At 39.3% G+C, this 19,566-nt stretch overlaps 1 protein-coding gene across 4 annotated transcripts in view; it reads right to left on the reverse strand.

Annotated features, from left to right (window-relative positions):
* Nucleotides 1–19,566, reverse strand: part of FOCAD (focadhesin) — a 303,578-nt gene that overhangs the window by 253,731 nt on the left and 30,281 nt on the right. For 2 of the 4 annotated variants that reach the window (XM_086414319.1, XM_086414320.1), the window contains exon 4: nucleotides 18,871–19,025. The exons of the other annotated variants lie outside the window; for them this stretch is intronic. In XM_086414319.1, the coding sequence (XP_086270445.1) occupies nucleotides 18,871–19,025 (155 nt within the window). The remainder of the gene's footprint in view (nucleotides 1–18,870; nucleotides 19,026–19,566) is intronic. 4 annotated transcript variants of the gene reach the window in all.

The raw sequence follows: 19,566 nt of genomic DNA on the forward strand, positions 1-19,566 counted from the left end.
GTGTCAGAGTTCATGAATGCAAAAACCTAGAACATTCCTAAAACTAACTACAGTTAAGTCATGAATGGCTAAATCCTAGCATTTTCCATCTTTCTTCACAAAAACCTCTTTCTCTTGTTTTCGAGCCATTGTTACCTTGCATCTGAGATCTGTTGTTACAAAATTCAGTTCAGTTCAGTCGCTCAGTTGTGTCTGACTATTTGCGACCCCATGAACCACAGCATGCCAGGCCTCCCTGTCCATCACCAACTCCTGGAGTTCACCCAAACTCATGTCCATTGAGTCGGTGATGCCATCCTGTAGGAGACAGGATGAATAAAAGAAAAGCAGGCCCTGGCAAGGGCCACAAGAGGAATTTATAATTATTGATAAACTGGATGCTATAAGGCATGAGACTCTTGGAACAAATCCAGAGGGAACTGTTAGTTCACAATCTTGAAAACAAGATATGATCCTGGGGTCAGAAAACCGACCCCAGACTGTTTCTCAACTGGCATCTCAGAGTCACATGTTTTATGTATCCGGTGGAAAATCTATAGATAAGAATATTAGTCATAGTTACTGATTTGTTATTGATTAGTTTCCTAATTACTCAATGGTTAATGATCATTTTGTTCTTTGGCCCCGAAGGCCACATGAGTTACAGTTTAATTCCCTGCATATTCTTTCCTTCACGGATGAAAGTCTAATAAAGCCGGCTTGGATTCAGTTCTGGCCCCTTCACATTGGAGCGGTGTTGGTCCCCTGATCCTCACTTTTCTCTGAATTCTTGTGTCTCGTTTCTCATTCTCTCGCCATATCGCGCTTTTCGAAACCCTGCTTTTTGAGCTGGCCTCAACATCATCCAACCATCTTATCCTCTGTTGTCCCCTTCTCCTCCTGCCCTCAATCTTTCCCAGCATCAGGGTTTTTTCAAATGAGTCAGCTCTTCGCATCAGGTGGCCAAAGCACTGGAGTTTCAGATTCAATATCAGTCCTTCCAATGAACATTCAGGACTGATCTCCTTTAGGATGTACTGGTTGGATCTCCTTGCAGTCCAAGGGACTCTCCAGAGTCTTCTCCAACACCACAGTTCAAAAGCATCAATTCTTCTGCGTTCAGCTTTCTTTATAGTCCAACTCTCACATCCATACATGACTATTGGAAAAACCATAGCCTTGAGTAGACGGACCTTTGCTGGCAAAGTAATGTCTCTGCTTTTTAATGTGCTGTCTAGATTGATCATAACTTTCCTTTCAAGGAGTAAGTGTCTTTTAATTTCATGGCTGCAATCACCATCTGCAGTGATTTTGGGGCCCCCAAAAATAAAGTCAGCTACTGTTTCCACTGTTTCCCCATCTATTTGCCATGAAGTGATGGGACAGGATGCCATGATCTTAGTTTTCTGAATGTTGAGCTGTAAGCCAACTTTTTCACTCTCCTCTTTCACTTTCATCAAGAGGCTCTTTAGTTCTTCACTTTCTACCATAAGGGTGGTGTCATCTGCATATCTGAGGTTATTGATATTTCTCCCGGCAATCTTGAGTCCAGCTTGTGCTTCTTCCAGCCCAGCGTTTCTCATGATGTACTCTGCATATAAGTTAAATAAGCAGTGTGACAATATACAGCCTTGATGAACTCCTTTTCCTATTTGGAACCAGTCTGTTGTTCCATGTCCAGTTCTAACTGTTGCTTCCTGACCTGCATACAGGTTTCTCAAAAGGCAGGTCAGGTGGTCTGGTATTCCCATCTCTTTCAGAATCTTTCACAGTTTTTGTGATCCACACAGTCAAAGGCTTTGGCATAGTCAATAAGTTAAAAATCTGTAACTGAATTCTATACGACTGCAGAAAGAGGTTACAACAATTTGGTAGTGCTAAAAATCAAAATAATAAAAGAAAAAACATAGTCATTAGAGAAGCTAAAATCAAAGAAAGGAGAAAAGAAAATTTCAAAGTCTTCAATTGAAAGGGCTACCAAGTGCTAGGCAAGAGTCTTGAAAAAATTAATTGCTAACATTTCCCAAATCCAAAGATGAGGGAAAAAAATCCTATGAACTTTCAGTTATAAAATAAAATCTGTAAAATAAAGACTATTAGACTGACATCATATCTAATTTGGCATAAGATTTCTCATCTGCAATGCTAAATGAAGCAATGCACATGGAATTATGAGGGAAAGGTTATATAACTTAATAAATCTAACCCTCCCAGAATGACTAAGTGTAATGTATGAAGACAAAAGAAATAATTTTCAGACATAATTCTCTGAAAGTTTTTCTTAAAGAGGCTCTCCAGTTAAAAGATAATATATAATGATTATATAATTTTGTAAATATACCAAAACCCACTGAATTGTACACTTCATAAAAATGATTTTAATAAATGAATTACACCAAGAAAACTTTTTTTTTTAAGATAAAGTGCAAGAAAGAACTGAATAGATCAAAAGACACAAAATATAAAGAACTTTGGTCACCAAGGAATTCCTTGGTGGTCTAATGGGTAGGACACAGTGCTTTCACTGAGGGTTCAATCCCTGGTTAGGAAACTAAGATGCCACAAGCCACTCAGTGTGGAGAAAAAAAAAAAAAAAATTTGGTCAGAATGAATACCAGAAGAATTTACAATCCAGTCTTTATCATTTTTCAAATGTCACTATAAAGATTAAAGCGACTGTTAAGAGAGGTTTTGGAGGGAAAAGTGTAAAAAAGACAAAAAAAGGAAGACGACCTGTCATAAAAACTCCAGATCACTTTAGCAAAGTTAGTGGGGAAGGGTTTTGGGGGGAAGAAAACATAAAATTAACATGAGAGATAAACTGAGATGAAATATTACATATATGACAAATATCCACAAAACAAAAATAAGCAACAAAATGAAACAAATCATATAACAGAAAAGTGAGCAGAGAATATAGATAAACAGATCACAGAAGAGTAAGATTCATAATATCCAGTGTGGATGAGTGAATGGGGAATAAGTATTTTCAGGTTGAGCATACCTTTGTTCAGACTTTATGGAGGGCAATTTGGCAATTTAAAAGTTTAAATGCAGTCTTTTCCCCATAAATTGCATTCCTAAAAACCTATCATGGGAATTCCCTGGTGGTCCAGTAGTTAAGGCTCCACACTCTTACTGCCAGGGACCCTGGGTTTGATCCCTTAGTCAGGGAACTAAGATTCCAAATGCCTTGAGGCACACCCCCCAAAAAATGACCTATCATATAGAAATACCCTTACATATACCCAAAAGAAGATCCATTTGTTATCTTAAAGAAATGGAAGAAGAAAACTACATTTGACAAAGGAGAAATATTTAAAATAAGATATGCTGCTGCTGCTGCTGCTAAGTCGCTTCAGTCATGTCCGACTCTGTGCGACCCCATAGACAGCAGCCCACCAGGCTCCCCCGTCCCTGGGATTCTCCAGGCAAGAACACTGGAGTGGGTTGCCATTTCCTTCTCCAATGCATGAAAGTGAAAAGTGAAAGTGAAGTCGCTCAGTCGTGTCCGACTCTAGCAACCCCATGGACTGCAGCCTACCAGGCTCCTCCGTCCATGGGATTTTCCAGGCAAAAGTACTGGAGTGGGGTGCCATCGCCTTCTCCGAAAATAAGATACAATCATATACAAAATCATATCATAAAATATGATATAATCATATAAAGTAGTTTGCAGCTATTAATAAATATGCAAACAAATCTATGAAAAGACGTTCCAACATATATTAAGTGAAAAAAACAAGTTTTAGAACACTATACATATGAATAGAATATCCAATTTGAAAAAACTTGAAGTGTATGGGGCTGAATGTAAAGTATGGGCTTTTTCTATAGGTCTAGAAATGGGGCTCCAGTTTCGCTGGAATTAGCTGGTCCCTGATCCTGTGTGCCTGGATCTGATTTCAGATCACCCTAACTTTCCCAAGATTGTTGGATGGCATTGCCAACTCAATGGACATGAGTTTGGGCAAGTTCCAGGAGATGGTGAAGGACAGGGAAGCCTGGGATACGGCAGTCCATGGGGTTGCAAAGAGTTGGATACGACTGAGGGACTGAACAACAACTTTCCCTATATTCTAGGGGAAACAAAGATCAATATTTGGAGGAACCTCTGAGCCACCCTACACGCCCTAAGCCTTTCTAGTACTGTCACTTCCTAGTTCTACCAGGGCCCAACAAGAAAGTGAACTTTTAAAAAGAAGAAAGGAGAGAAAATGATAAAAAGGAAAAATTTTACCACTTACTACTTTCACTAGCTGCAAGTACCATTGCTTGAGTTTTCAAAAAAGTACGTATTACTTCTATTTTCCTAAATAGTGAAAAAAGCGGGGGTGAAATTTATAATCTCAAGGTGAGGTGGGACTCGCTGAACACAAATAGAAGATTAAACCTCATCTGCAAGATAGACAGTATGAGCATAAATTTAAATAAACAATGAAATAGCTCAGTATCATTTATTGAGAACCTGCCTTCAGTCACAGGTTAGCACCGACATAAAAACATGCTAATTTGAGGAATAGACCTCTGAGAATAGTATCAGGATCTGAAATTAACCCTGAGACAAGCAGGCTGGCTGTGTATGAGATACACAGAAAGTTATTTTAAAAATACAAGAGAAGACTTTAATCAATGCAGAAGAGATCTGATTAGATATAACAACTAACCTGTTCATAGTACAATGTGTTCAGGGGATGTCACCACCAAAAAAGGGCTTATCCAACTGCCTACTAGATATTCCCACTTTGGGGTCTAAATTGTGCCTTAAATCCTACACGTCCAAAACCAGACTCAAGCTCTTCTCACACACCTGGTCTTCTAATGTTTCCTCTCTACCTGTCAGGGAAGCCAGAAATCAAGGAATCACCTTTGATATATTCCTTTCAGTCGTTCTAATATTCAATCCACCTCAAATGCTTCATCCCCTAAATATCTCACAAATCCATCCATTTCCCTTCAACTCCAGGCAGCAGCCATCACCCCTCACCTGAACTGTAGTAACAGCCACCTGAGCCCAGCTCCCTATACCACTCTAACTGCCTAGCCAGAAGGCAGCACTTTCAATGTTATGTTCACACTGCAGCCAGAATGGCCTTTTTGTAATCACTGATACTCAGCAGATAAAAACACTTCAACAGACTCCCTCTGCACTCAGGATAAAGACCCAAATCCTCTAGAGCAGCCATCGTGGTCTGCATTGTCTGACTCCTACCCTTATCCCCAGATTCATCTCAAACCACTCTCTGCATAATGTTGGCATTCTTCAGGCCTTCCTAAGAAGTCATCTCCCTCCCACCACAGGGACCTGCCACACGCTACTTCTTATAACTGGAAAAGTCTATCCTCTTCTATTTCCCGAAATAAATTTTATTCATGCCTCAGTCTCCTGTTGAGTCACTTCATCAGGGAAGCCTTCCTTGACCTCCACGACAAGGTTGAACTCTCACGTTAAAGGCACAACGAGCACAGGGTACTCTGTCTGAATGCAGTTGAAGATATAATTGTACGACTGTGTGATTACAGCATCTCTCTCTAAATGAAAAACATCATGAGTGCAATGACTACATCTGCTTTCCTCACTGTGATCTCACAGCACCTACTACAGGCATACAAGAGATATTCAATAAGTGTTTAATTAGTACATGGATAGGTGGATGGATGGAAGACAGCTAAGGTATTGTCTTGCTTGGATTCAGAAGTGACCTCTGAAAGTAATTTCTAGTTCTATAATTACGTGATCTTACATATGCACACTGAAATTACAGTATCTTATATATATATAATTATAAAGTTCACTATTTGTGTGCATGCTCAGTCGCTCAGTCATGTCCAACTCTTTGCGACCCTGTGGACTGTAACCCATCAGGCTCCTCTGTCCATGGGATTTCCCAGGCAAGAATATTGGAGGGGGTTACCATTTCCTCCTCCAGGGGATCTTTCCCAATCCAGGGATCAAACCCACGTCTCCTGCACAGAAGGTGGATTCTTTACTGCTGAGCCACTGGGGAAGCCCAAAGTTCTTAGTTTATTACTAAATAGGCTAACATGAATAATATTACTAGCTATGGTTATAGTCCTTTCTGGGATTGTACACTTAGCAAATGAGGGAATCGTAAATACTGGGAAGATAAAATTAATATAATATCCTTTACATTATCAAGCAATGAAGTAACCCTTGGGGAAGGGAGGCAGGGGTTTTTTGTTGGGAGTTTTTTGTATGTTTGTTTTAAAATACATCTTAAGCCACATCGTTATAACATTAAAACCAACGTAAGACTCCTGACAGAATAAGTAAAGTGCAAGAAATATTCGGCACAGTCAACAGAGATTTAACTACTATGTTGAAGACTGCCCACCATGCAGACAAGTTCACCACACTATAAATTGACACCTAAGAGAATCTTACGAGTATTAGATGGTTCCTGTGACTTAAGATCGGAGCAGATGAAAGGGGTCTTTGGAGGATGCTATTTTTTTCACCCCCTTCCCTCTTAATTCATTTGTTATATATGAAAATCATTAAGTAGCAATAGGACTTTTGAAACTAATAAAATTTCTTCCTCCCTCTCCCTTTACCTTGTCTCTCTCTCAAGCTGCTTCTAAAAGAGTGGGTCTAAAATAAACTCAAAATAGTGAAAAGATAATAAAGGTTCAAAATACAATTTTTTTAAAAGGGACAGAGGATGGGAAAACATCAATTATGTTTAAATCCATGAGCTCATTGTAATTTTTATAAAATAAAATCTAATTGTTCAACACTGATGGATGTTTTTAAAAACTGATATTCTGAAGTTTAGCTAATAAAAAGAAAAAATCAGGTAGATATCTTACCTTCCCTATACAAACTGTACTACTGGGTAACTAGATAGTAGATATGGGGAAAGTTCTCTTTATAGCAATATTTCAAATAAGCAAAAAAAAAAAAAAAAGAATTAGAAACTCACTATTTTGAAACTTCTAATGAATTAATTGATCTAGCCATTAAGCACAGACAGCTAACATCACCGAAAGAGAAAACAATGGGCTGTTATGTCCCTTTGGATGGAAGAACAGATTACCATCTCTGCAGAAGTCTTCCCTCCTCTGACACTCCCCCTCAACAACAAAATTTGAACTTAAATCTCATCAAATTTCTAGAGCACACTTTTAAATTTATAGGAAATACAAAGAAATAAATTAAAGTACACCATGCGGAAGCAGTCAGCAAAATTCACACTGCGGGAATCACTTCAAACAACCAAGTTTTTTCAATAAATGTAAGAAAGAGACAGAGAGAGATGGAGAGATGCAAAGCAGAGAGCCTATAGGTTAAGAGAGATATTAAAGACATAACAACTAACTCTTATTTGGATGGTTATTCCAACAAATTGCTTTAAAAAAATTATGAGGCAATTAGAAAACTGAATACTGGCTAGATATTTAAAAATCACACACACACACAAACACATATCCAGGTATAATATTACTAATGTTTTTATTTTTAAAAACATATACACTTAATATTTACAGAAGAAATTACACAATATCTGGGATTTGATACAAAAGAATATGGCAGGAGGGAATTATGGAGGAGCAGGACTGGCCATGAGCGAAAAGTTGTTAGGCTGAGTAATAGGAATATGAGGGTTCATAACACTATTCTACTTATTTTTGAAATTTTCTATACAAAGCTTTTAAAATCAAAGAGTTCCTCTTTGTAACACCTATTTTTTCTAAAACTTTCTTGTTTGTGTGTGTGCGTGTGTATGTGTGTGTGGCACGCTCCAAGCTAGATTCCTTCCTTTACCTTCCTTCCCTTGGCAACCAAGTCAATGGCTATTTCTATATTACTCTGTTTGGAGAGATAATACATGCTTTCAAAACAATATTCCAGAGGATGGTTATAATGATGAAGATGATGGAAAACATGGTGTCATCTTGCCATCACAACAAAACAATTATGTTATCTTTGACAATTGCTCTCCATCCACTCAATTGCTATTCCCTCTATTACAGTCGGAGCAACACAGATCGAATATCATTACCTATGCTTAAATACAATAATATTTCAAAGCTAGAGCTGAGAAGCTGACAGATAACCTATTTCCAAAGTTATGGCTTTCCCCCAAGTTCAATCTTCAGTAAGTGTACCAGTGTCCTCTCTGTTTTGAGAATTACCACTCCTTCTCCCTTCATATGGTTACTACAGAAGGGATCCTAGCATACAAATATTCACAGAATAAAGACACAGCCAATAAAGGGTAAATTGTCATCTTCCCAGGTGGCGCTAGTGGAAAAGAACTGCCAATGCAGGAGACATAAAGAGATGCAGGATCAGATCCTCCTGGGTCGGGGAGAATCTCCTGAAGAAGGGAATGACAACCCACTCTAGTATTCTTGCCTGGAGAATCCCAGGGACAGAGGATCCTGGTGGGCTATAGTCCATAGGTCACAAAGAGTCAGACACGACTGAAGGGACTTAGCATGCAAGCAAACGTACATCTAAGTCCTAATCTCAGTTCCTGTGCATGTAACTTTACTTGGAAATAAGGTCTTTGCAGATGGAACTAAGGATCTCGAGATGCAATCATCCTGGGTAGGCCTTCAGTCCAATGACTGGTGTCCTTATCAGAGACAGGAAAGAGAGATTTGAAACACAGAAGCACACAGAGAAGAAGGTCATGAAAAGTCAGAAGGGTTGCCAGCAGCCACCAGAAGCCATGAAAGAGGCATGGAACAGAGCCACCCAGCCTCCAGAAGGAACCAATCCTGATGACACCTTGGTTTTGGGTTTCTGGCCTTCAGAACTGTGGAATAGCAAGTTTCTGTTGCTTTAAGTTTGTAGTCATTTGTTACAGCACTCCTAGAGAACTAATACTACACAGCCCTTGGCAGAACTGACTGGTCCAGGAGCAAACATCTCAAACATGCTGGTCCTGGGAAACCTGTTAACTGTGGTCAGGAAATTTCAACCTCAGTCTGGCTATCTCTTACGGATATGTCAGCCCAGGAGGCAGGTGGTGCCCTGTAACTAGGGAGCAGAGAAATCTGTCTGCAGCAAGAGAGAAAAAATACATAACCTGTGTCTCTAATTTGCATCTGAAGCCCAGGTACATTCCTCTTAAGTCCCATGGGATACCTCTTTAGGAAGATAAAATCACCCTTTTGTGCTCGAAGGATTACAAGCAAGTTTCTGTAACTTGTAGCCCACAGAGTCCTGTCACACTCAAGAACCTGTTGCCAAAAGCCCTTTAGTAAAGATCAACTGGAACAAGTCCCTCCTTGGGTAGCTACCAAAACAAGTTGAAATGACTCATGAACCCTCTGTGCTTTGCTGTGCTTAGTCGCTCAGTCGTGTCCAATTCTTTGCAACTCCAGGGACTGCAGTCCGCCAGGCTTCTCCATCCATGGGGACTCTCCAGGCAAGAATACTGGAGTGGGTGGCCAGGCCCTCCTCCAGGAGGTTTTCCCAACCCTGGGATCGAACTCAGGTCTCCCGCATAGCAGGCAGATTCTTTATCATCTGAGCCACCAGGGAACCCCAAGAATACTGGAGTGGGTAGCCTATCCCTTCTCCAGGGGATCTTCCTGACCCAGGGTTTCCTGCATTATAGGCGGACTCTTTACCAGCTAAGCTACCAGGGAAACCCCATGAACTCTCTAAGAGGGAGCAAAGAAAACTTCAGGCTTGAGCTATAAGCAGAGTGACAAGAAACAATGCAAAAAGGAAGCTCAGTTTGAAAAAAGAACCCTTGTTGGTAGGAATGTAAATTGGTACAACCACTATGGAGAAGAGTATGGAGGTTCCTTAAGAAACTAAAAATAGAGCTACCATATGATCCAACAATCACTCTTGGGCATTTATCTGGGAAAAAAAAAAAAAACATAATTTGAAAAGATACATGCACCCCCATGTTCACAGCAGCACTATTTACAATAGCTAAGACATGGAAGCAACCTAAGTGTCAACGAACAGATGAATGGATAACAAAGATGCCATCCATATATATAAATGGAATATTATTCAACTATTAAAAGAATGAAATAATGCCACCTGCTACAACATGATAGGCCTACAGATTATCAAACAAAGTGAAGTGAACCAGAGAAAGACAAATATATGTATGATATTGCTTATATGTGCAATCTAAAAAAAAAAATCATACAAATTAATTTCTTTACAAAACAGAAATAGACTCACAGACATAGAAAACAAACTTATGGTTACCAAAGGAGGCAGTAGGGATAAATGAGGAGTTTGGGATTAACATAGGCATATTACTATTTATAAAATACTATTTATAAGACCCATAAGGACCTACTGTATAGCACAGGGAAGCATAGTCAATATCTTGTAATAAGGAAAAAATATATATATATAACTGAATCATTTTGCTGTACAGATGAAACTAATATAAATAACTGTATTTTTTTTAAATTTTTTAAAAAGGAAGCTCAATGTTCACTGGCATAAGAGCTAAACCCAGATCTCATCATAAAAGGGAGTGTAGGTCAATAATGATGCTGAATATTCCAGAAAAAAAAAGAAGAAAAAAACATTTTTGGTCAAGCTGCACAGACTATACTAATGAAAACCACCCATAAAAATTGTTCTTCCCTAGGTAAATATAGCATAATTACTATTGTGTATATGAATACCATGTCTCAGGTTTCCTTTGTCTGGGGTTTACTTGATTACAGCATTAAACACTGTACTTATGTATGTAAGCATACCATATGCTCGCTCTCCTTTTGAAAAGACTACAATTAATGCTTGGTTCTTTATTTTCAAAATATTCAAAATATAAGGTGCAAGAAAGTACCCATACTAATTTTTTGACCAGGGATGAGAATAACAAAAGTTTGTGTTGAAGAGAATTATACAAACATTCCAAAAGAGAGCATCCCTGGGTATCATGGAAGCAAATGGTACAAATGTAGCCAAGTCTTTTTTTAACTCAAAAGGGTAAGTGGTCAGCCTTAAGTACAGTATGTCCTAGCAAATAAGTGTTAAACATTAGATTAATGATCAAGTCATTTCCTGTATTTGTTATAAAATTATATGAGAAAAAAAAGCCAGGAAGAGAGGGAAGAAATTTTAAAAAGTTCTGGGAAACCCAAGGTTGAATAAATAACAAAAAATGATATTTCTTTCAAAAAAGTTTTAAGTAATATAATGTTACTGAGATTTTGCTTCGGAAAGTTCTGCATATTTATCTTCTAAGTACCAGAAAACAGCCTGATTTCTTCTGAAACATTTTTCCATTATAAAAGAAGTATCGTGTATTTCAGTAGTCACTTTTTAAAAATCACCTAAAAACATCTTCACATAAACACGTGACTCTTATAATGGAAGATTTTTTGACAAACAAAGCCTTCAACCAGGTCAGCTAACTTAACAAGAAATAGGGCAGAATGTCCTAGATGAGGAAAGTGGCTGGAATTACTTTTCTGATTATGAGCTGCAAGTTGAAAGAGATTCTGTAAGTTTAGAGAAAAAAAAAGGATTTGAAAAAGGCAAGGAGAGCATCTGAAAACAAGTTAAAAGGCTTAAGGAATACTTGAAAGACAAGATGAGGAAGTAGCCCTGAACCAGGAATTATGTCATTGTCAGATAAGAGTTAAAATTAAATGAGCAATGACACCAATGTAGATACAAACCCTGAAACCATCTCAAAGTCACAAAAAATTCTCTGACTCCCTGGCTGCAAATAAGCATGCTAACCACTACTGTCTTCCTCAAATCTTGAGGAAACCTCAAAAAGGCATCCTTCTTTAGTTCTTCTCCTGCCAAATAAAATAAAGCTAAATAATATAGAAAAGCTTCTATAATACAAGGTATGAATGCAGTAGTCTCCTCAGTTGCTAACCATTTCCTGAGTACTGATGAGTACTCAGACACTCAGTCGTGTCCAGCTCTTTTATGATCCCATAGAGTTTAGCCAGCCAGGCTCCTCTGTCCATGGGATTTCCCAGGCATGTATACTGGAGTGGCTTGCCATTTCCTCCTCCAGGGAATCTTCTCGACCCAGGGATTGAACCATTTCTTACTTTATAACAAAACAATTAAGTTTCCCAAGGAACAGGGTCATCAACAAAGGAGAAGACCCTGAGAGACAAGAATTTCCTCATTAAATTGCCCTAAGTCTTAACTCCAATTAGTTCTCAAAATCATTTTTAACCAAACTACACCTTCATCAGTCCATGATCCAAGACTCACTGGATCCAGCAGCTTTAGCCAGGACCCACGAGGGGCATTTTAAACATCTCATTTGAGATTTACTAAAAAGTAGCTTTAAGGAGTCTCAGAAAATAGACTTTCATCTCTCACACCTTAATGCACTTTATTTTTCCCCAAAACACATAAATTACAGGTTCCTTTCCTGTTTGAATGCACAAAAGAGAACACAAATCAAGTGCTACTTCATCTAGAGCATTAACATCCTGGAGAATCCCATGGACAGAGGAGCCTGGTGGGCTGCAGTCCATGGGGTCGCTAGGAGTTGGACACGACTGAGCGACTTCACTTTCACTTTTCACTTTCATGCATTGGAGGAGGAAATGGCAACCCACTCCAGTGTTCTTGCCTGGAGAATCCCATGGACAGAGGAGCCTGGTGGGCTGCTGTCTATGGGGTCGCACAGAGTCTGACACGACTGAAGCGACTTAGCAGCAGCAGAAAACGTATTTTTTGAAAGAAGGGGTGGGGGACTTGGGGAAGCAGTTGAACTGAAATTACAGGCTGTCATGACATCTCAATATCTAAAACTAAATACCTGGTTCCATAGGAGAGTATGGTTTTTATTCACAATCCTGTTACTAAGCAACTGTAACAATGGCTGCATGAAGCTTTCTAGAAGTTAGCAGAGTTAAGCGATCTAAGGAAAGAAAAACAGGGAAACTCTTTGCTTATGGGAATCTTTATATTAGGATGAACTCAATGTAAAAACAAAAACTAACAAAACCAAAAACAACGCAAGCAGTTCCTTAAAGGACAAGAAAAGTACATGCTACCACATATCATTCACTTTATTTTAATTTCATCTAATTTCAAAATTCACATTTAACTGCTGATAATAATTTCCTTACTGTATTTCCTTTGTAGTCCCCTTCTTTCCTTCACCCTCCCTCCCTAGGAAATAATTTTTTTTCAATTTCCTTGCTGATTAAAAGAACATTTTAGACCTCTTATGTCCATTTCTTTGTTTACAGAAGCTATAAAAACTAGTTTACAATTGTTTCATGTTGCCTCCGCTTTGAACCCCAGAGTGCTCTTGGACATCAGACTATTCCTTTGAAGGGAACAGTCTCTCAAACAGAGCCAGACACTTTCCCAGCCACTCCCTGAATTTTAGACAACCAGAGCTTTACAAATGTCAAGTCTCTTTTCAAAGTTAGACTATACAATGTAGCAGGCTCCAGACCAATGCTTCTCAAATTGTGGGTTGGATCTGGAGGGGGAGGGGGTGGAGGGGAGAGGGGTGGAAGAGAGGGAAGCTTTTCATACATGTTGCAGGGGAATTTTACAGACTAGACCTGCAAAGGGGCTTCCCTGGTGGCTTAGATGGCAAAGAATCTGCCCGCAATGAGCGAGACTCAGGTTGGATCCCTGGGTCAGGAAGATCCCCTGGAGAAGGGAATGGCTACCCACTCTAATACTCCGGTCTGGAGAATTCCATGAACAAAAAAGAAAAAAAGAGCCAAGGAGTAGGTTAAAAGAGAGAGGAAGACCCACACTGACTTGTCCCTCCAACTTCCCTTACAGCTCTCAACATTTAATGCTGAGAAAGCTCCAGAAGCTACATTGTCTAAATGTCTATTCCATAGAAGGATGCTGCTTCTCCCTCCTTCCTTCCCACCCTCTGTCTCTCTCTCCCCCTGCCCAATGCCTTCCCTTCTTCTCCCTCTCTCCCCTTCTCTCTCTCCTTCTGAAGAATGCTAGGCAGACAAAATGAAAAAATAACAGTTTTACACTCATTCTTCTACATCAAAGCTGAGCAATCTTTGTGTGGTTCTGTGCCCAAGATACCTCTACGTTGCAATAAATGTCTATTTCAAAAAGAGAAAGCCAGAGACAAGCAGAAATTTAAACACTGGAAACCGAAGATCCAAAATGTCTCAGCCAAGAACCACAGGGAAATGACAAAGTCATTTCTGCTTTTAGATCCCAAAGATAAAAACAGTTTTCTGTCTCAGAAGATTCCCTGAGGAGCATTTGGAAGAGCAGGCTGTGTGGGTTCCTTGTTTGTAATTAAATTTAACCTAATTTCTTAAATTTAATTCTCATTTTGGTTTTTTTAAGCTGTAAACAACGCAGAGTATAGTCTTTGTAATCACTGCAAACCACAAAGCTGTGCTACTTGAAATAAAACAAAGAAAGAAAATTCTTCACAAATAATCATTATGTCTACTGGCAAGAATAAAGAAAACCCAGCAGTTTTATAACACATTTCATGATCAAATTGATGCAAAAGTTAAATTGGTCAGCTTCAGAATCTACTCTGTCTACATCTCCTGTGGCTACCAATTAGAGAACATAAATACTCTAAGAAACAAAAAAAAACTTTTAAAACAGCTAAAAACTTATTTTCTGTCTTTTTCTTTGTGTGTATGCCCACATGCACACATGCATGCACACTTGAACAAATGTTTTTTTCTGCTGTCGTCGTTCAGTCGCCCAGTCACGTCTGACTCATTGGGAACCCCATGGACTGCAGCACGCCAGGCTTCCCTGTCCTTCACCACCTCCTGGAGCTTGCTCAGACTCATGTCCATTGAGTCGGTGATGTCATCCAACCATCCAGTCCTCTGTCATCCCCTTTTCCTCTTGCCCTCAATCTTTCCCAGCATCAGAGTCTTTTCCAGTGAGTCAGCTGTTCACATCAGGTGGCCAAAGGACTGGAGCATCAAAGCTTCAGCATCAGTCCTTCCAATGAAGATTCAGGGTTGATTTCCTTTAGGATTGAATGATTTGATCTCCTTGCTGTTCAAGGACTCTCAAGAGTCTTCTCTAGCACCACAGTTTGAAAGCAACAATTCTTTGGCACTTATCCTTCTTTATGGTCCAACTCTCATATCTAAATATTTTTTAGAAGGATCCTATTGTATAACCACAAAAATATCAGTTTTGAGGGGGATTTTAAAAGGTTAAGTTTTAATGTGTCTCTCTTTATGTAATTTATTGGTTGTCCTTACACAAGCCACCGAGATTTTGCCTCAGTCATTTTTTCAAATGTGGGTAGTAGTATTAGTTCCTCCCTAAATAGCTTTCACCCTAAATTCACAACATTGGAACCTCCTTGCACTGTGTAGTTGTATTGTTTATATCCAAAAGTAAGACTATCAGCATCTCAAAGGGGCCAGGGGGACATCTCTAAGAGATAATTAGAGCAAGTTAGATTACACCTTTCATTCAAAAATGTCTTATTAGAAAATAAGATGTCCCTAATGTCTCATTAGAAAATGGCATGGCCATCCTTTGGACATCCGTCTAAGTCCGTCATCACCACTGTAAACTGGAACGCAGAAGTTTTGCTGATAGTGGATCAGCATGCCATCTGTATACATTAAAATTTGTCAGTAATATTAGATTTTTTTATTAAAAAATATACTTTTGAATTAGCAACATATTCACATAGTTAAATAGGCTTCCCTGGTGGCTCAGACGGTAAAGCATCTGCCTGCAATGTGGGAGACCCGGGTTCGATCCCTGGGTCGGGAAGATCCCCTGGAGAAGGAAATGGCAACCCACTCCAGCACTGTTGCCTGGAAAATCCCATGGATGGAGGAGCCTGGCAGGCTACAGTCCATGGGGTTGCAAAGAGTCAGACACGACTGAGCAGATTCACTCACATAGTTAAAAATTCAAAAAGGCATATGAGGCAAATATTCTGTCTTTCCTCTGTATCTCAGTTTTTCTTCCCAGAGGTAAAAGTCTTACCAGGTCTCATTTATCCTTTTAAGGATGTTGTATGCACATGTCACTGAAAATGTATAGGTACATGTGTTTTCTTTTAAAAATAAAAAAAGTAGCCTACTAGACATAGTATTCTTTTTCATTTTTTAGTGAAAAAATATATCTTGGCCATCATTCCTTATTTTTCCAGCTGTATAATATTCCACTGTATCAATATGCCATAATTTACGAGTTTCCTATTATTTTCAATCACAGGCAGTGCTTCAGTGAGTAATTTTAAACATAAGGTCACCATTAGTTTTCAAGAGTCTTTGGAAATATGGCCAAGATATAGAAGAAAGCTTTGAATTTTATTGTACACAAATATAGGAACTTTAACAATTGAAGGATCCTGAAAAAAAATGTTTTTTTTAAGTTTCTTAGAGTATTCATATTGTCTAAATTGGTAGCCACAGGAGATATAGACAGAGTAATTCTGAAACTAACCAATTTAAATTTTGCATCAATTTGATCAAATCTTTATTCAGAATGATCTGGTTATCTACTAACTGTCAAAGAGTGTGCTAGAGACAAAAATACAGGTTAAAAACATAAACATATTGTGAAAGAGCAAGTAGCCCATCTGAGAGGGGGGAAGTATGTAGGTAGAAGAGCTGACATCTGAGCTGAGCTTTGAAATATGAAGAAGAGATTTCAGAAAAAGAAGGGGAAGGAACATTACATGCAGAAATGCAGTGTGCACAGGTTTCAGAACAGGGATCAGCTGTGTATTGCTAACAGGAGTGTTCATGGCAGAAAACGCAGGCTGAATAGAAAGTGGGAACTAGCTTGGGAAGGGCATGTATACCATATTAAAGAGCTTGGACTTATAAATGTAGACTAAAAAGACTATACGCAGACTATACAGAAAAATCAAGGTTCCAAAAAGTTCCAAAAAGATGATCTAAGGGAACAAAATAAGATTTGTGAAGAAAGGTTAAAAGGCCAGAGGTTAATGGCTATTAAACATATGAAAAGATGTTAAACACTGCTCATTATTTGTCTGCTCACTTGCTCAGTTGTATCTGACTCTTTGAGACCCCATGGACTGCAACCCACCAGGCTCCTCTGTCCATGGAATTTTCCAGGCAGGAATACTGGAGTGGGTTGCCAGTTCCTATTCCAGGGGATCTTCCTGACCCAGGGATCAAACCCACATTTCTTTATCTCCTGCATTTTCAGGTAGGTTCTTTACCACTAGTGCCACCTGGGAAGGTATTCACTCATTATTAGAGAAATGCAAACAAAATCTATAATGAGGTATCATCTCACACCAGTACCAGTCAGAATGGTCATTATCAAAAAGTCCACAAATTATAAATGCTAGAGGGGGTGTGGAAAAAAGAGAACCCTCTTGCACTGTTGGTGGGCATGCAAATTGCTACAGCCACTATGGAGAACAGTATGGAGATTCCTTTATAAACTCAAAATAAAGCTAGCATACAACCCAGCAATCCCACTACTGGGCATATACCCTGAGGAGACCAGAACTGAAAAAGATATATGTACCCCAATGTTCACTGCAACACTATCTACAATAGCTATGACCTGGAAGCAATCTAGATGTCCATCAACAGATGAATGGATAAGAAAGTTATGGTACATATACACAATGGAATATTAGTCAGCTATATAAAGGAACACATTTGAGTCAGTTAATGAGGTGGATGAACCTGGAGCCTATTACACAGAGTGAAGTAAGTCAGAAAGAGAAAGACAAATGTCATACATTAACCCATATATGTGGAATTTAGAAAAATAGTACTGACAATCCTACTTGCAGGTCAGCAAAAGAGACACAGACATTTTGGACACAGAGGGGAAAGGAGAGGGTTGGATTATATGAGCGAATAGCATTGAAACCTATACATCACCATATGTAAAATAGACAGCCAGTGGGAATTTGCTGTATGATACAGGGAACCCAAACCCAGTGCTCTGTGATAATCTAGAGGGGTGGGGTGGGGAGGGGTGGAAGGAGGGTTCAAGAGGGAGAGGACATTTGTATACCTAATGATGATTTATGTTGATGTATGGTAAAAACCATCACAATACTGTAAAGTAATTATCCTCTAATTTAAAAAAATAAAATATATACTAAAAAAGGCCAGAGGTTATTTAATTCAATAGACCTCAAGTCCAGGAAGGCACTAACCAAAGATTGATGGTGACAGCTATATTCCATCTCCACCGAAGGCAGGAAAAAAGATTAAGTATTCAGTTCTGGGTTTCCTTGGTGGCTGAATCAGCAGAGAATCTCCCTGCCAAGCTGGAGACACAGGTTCAATCCCTAGGTCAGGAAGATCCCCTGGAGAAGGGAATGGCAACCCACCCCAGTATTCTTGCCTGGGAAATCCCAGAGAAGAGGACCCCCCAGTCCACCAGGAGGTTGCAAAGAGTTGGACACAACAGCAACCAAACAGCAGCAGCAGTGAATGGAATAAATATGGTCAAACCAAACAAATTCAAAAAACCAAACATTATTTACTTCGAATAATCAGGGGAAAGTATGTCTAAATCACAAAATGCTTTTAAAGAAATTGATGCCATTATTTTCTAATGCATGCACTGATGTTAAAGGCTGACCAAGGCCAATAGGGTATCAACTTTACCATTGTGGAATGAGTATTGCTTATGGGCAACCTCCTTTCTTAAAATAAGACAGGAAATTACACTGCAAACTGTGAGTTATAAACTTAGCTATTCATTAAAAAGAGTAATAACACTTTCAAGCAGAGTCCCAAAACTTAAGTACAGCAAAATGACCACAAATGCCCAAATTTTCAGAGCTTAATTTAGCATGTTTTCACCACATATGAAATATCAACTGTATGACATTTTTAGGGAAAGAACAATAACTAGTAAGTAGGATGAACGGTGACCCTTAATGGCAAATCAGCGAATTTTTGTCTAAAAATTTAAACTGTTAACTGATCAACTATGAAGGAAAGGAGCACCTGGTTGATGGAATCAGGTTGAGAATCCCATTGAGAACATAGCTGAACTCTGCGTGATCCTGAGCGACAAGGGCCACCAGACCCTCGCAGCAAGCTGTTCGAACTACGACATTATCGCTGCAGCACTTCTCCCACAGCAAGTTCAAGGCAGGAGTCTGAAATCAAACCAGTGATTAAAACACACGTCTGATGACTAGCAAATGCATACACGGCCCAAGCAGTTCATCAAAGTGTAATTCGTTCACCGTAGGCTGGCTTTCCTCTACAAAAATGACGCTGTGTCACACCATGTGTAGGACACACTGAAGCTGGTTTTCCAAGAGAGGTAGTGGATGTATTCTGATATAGTAACTCTCTCCCCTCTGGTGTCTTTGCAGCAAACTGAGGCTGGCTGCAGAGGTTCTATCTGAGTCTAAGGAATGCAGCTACTAGGAGATCAAAACTACGGTTTGGTTCTAGCACTATGTTCTAACCAAGCCATTTAACCAGACACCAACCATACCAGCATATCAGTTAGTCTAAGTTGGACTTCAAATCATACCTACGCTTCAAGCCCTGAACATTTTCAGAAAATATTCCTACTCTTCTCCCACCAACCTCTATTTAAACCGTCAACTGGTCAAACATGGAGGAAAGCACACCTGATTGATGCCACCCCACTGTCCCTTCCGGCACCCCTGCTCCAAGTGATTGAAG

This window comes from Bos grunniens, chromosome 8, assembly GCF_055505025.1.
Source record: "Bos grunniens cultivar Pamir isolate PY7600 chromosome 8, Bosgru_T2T1.0, whole genome shotgun sequence".
In the NCBI taxonomy this organism is placed as follows: Eukaryota; Metazoa; Chordata; class Mammalia; order Artiodactyla; family Bovidae; genus Bos; species Bos grunniens.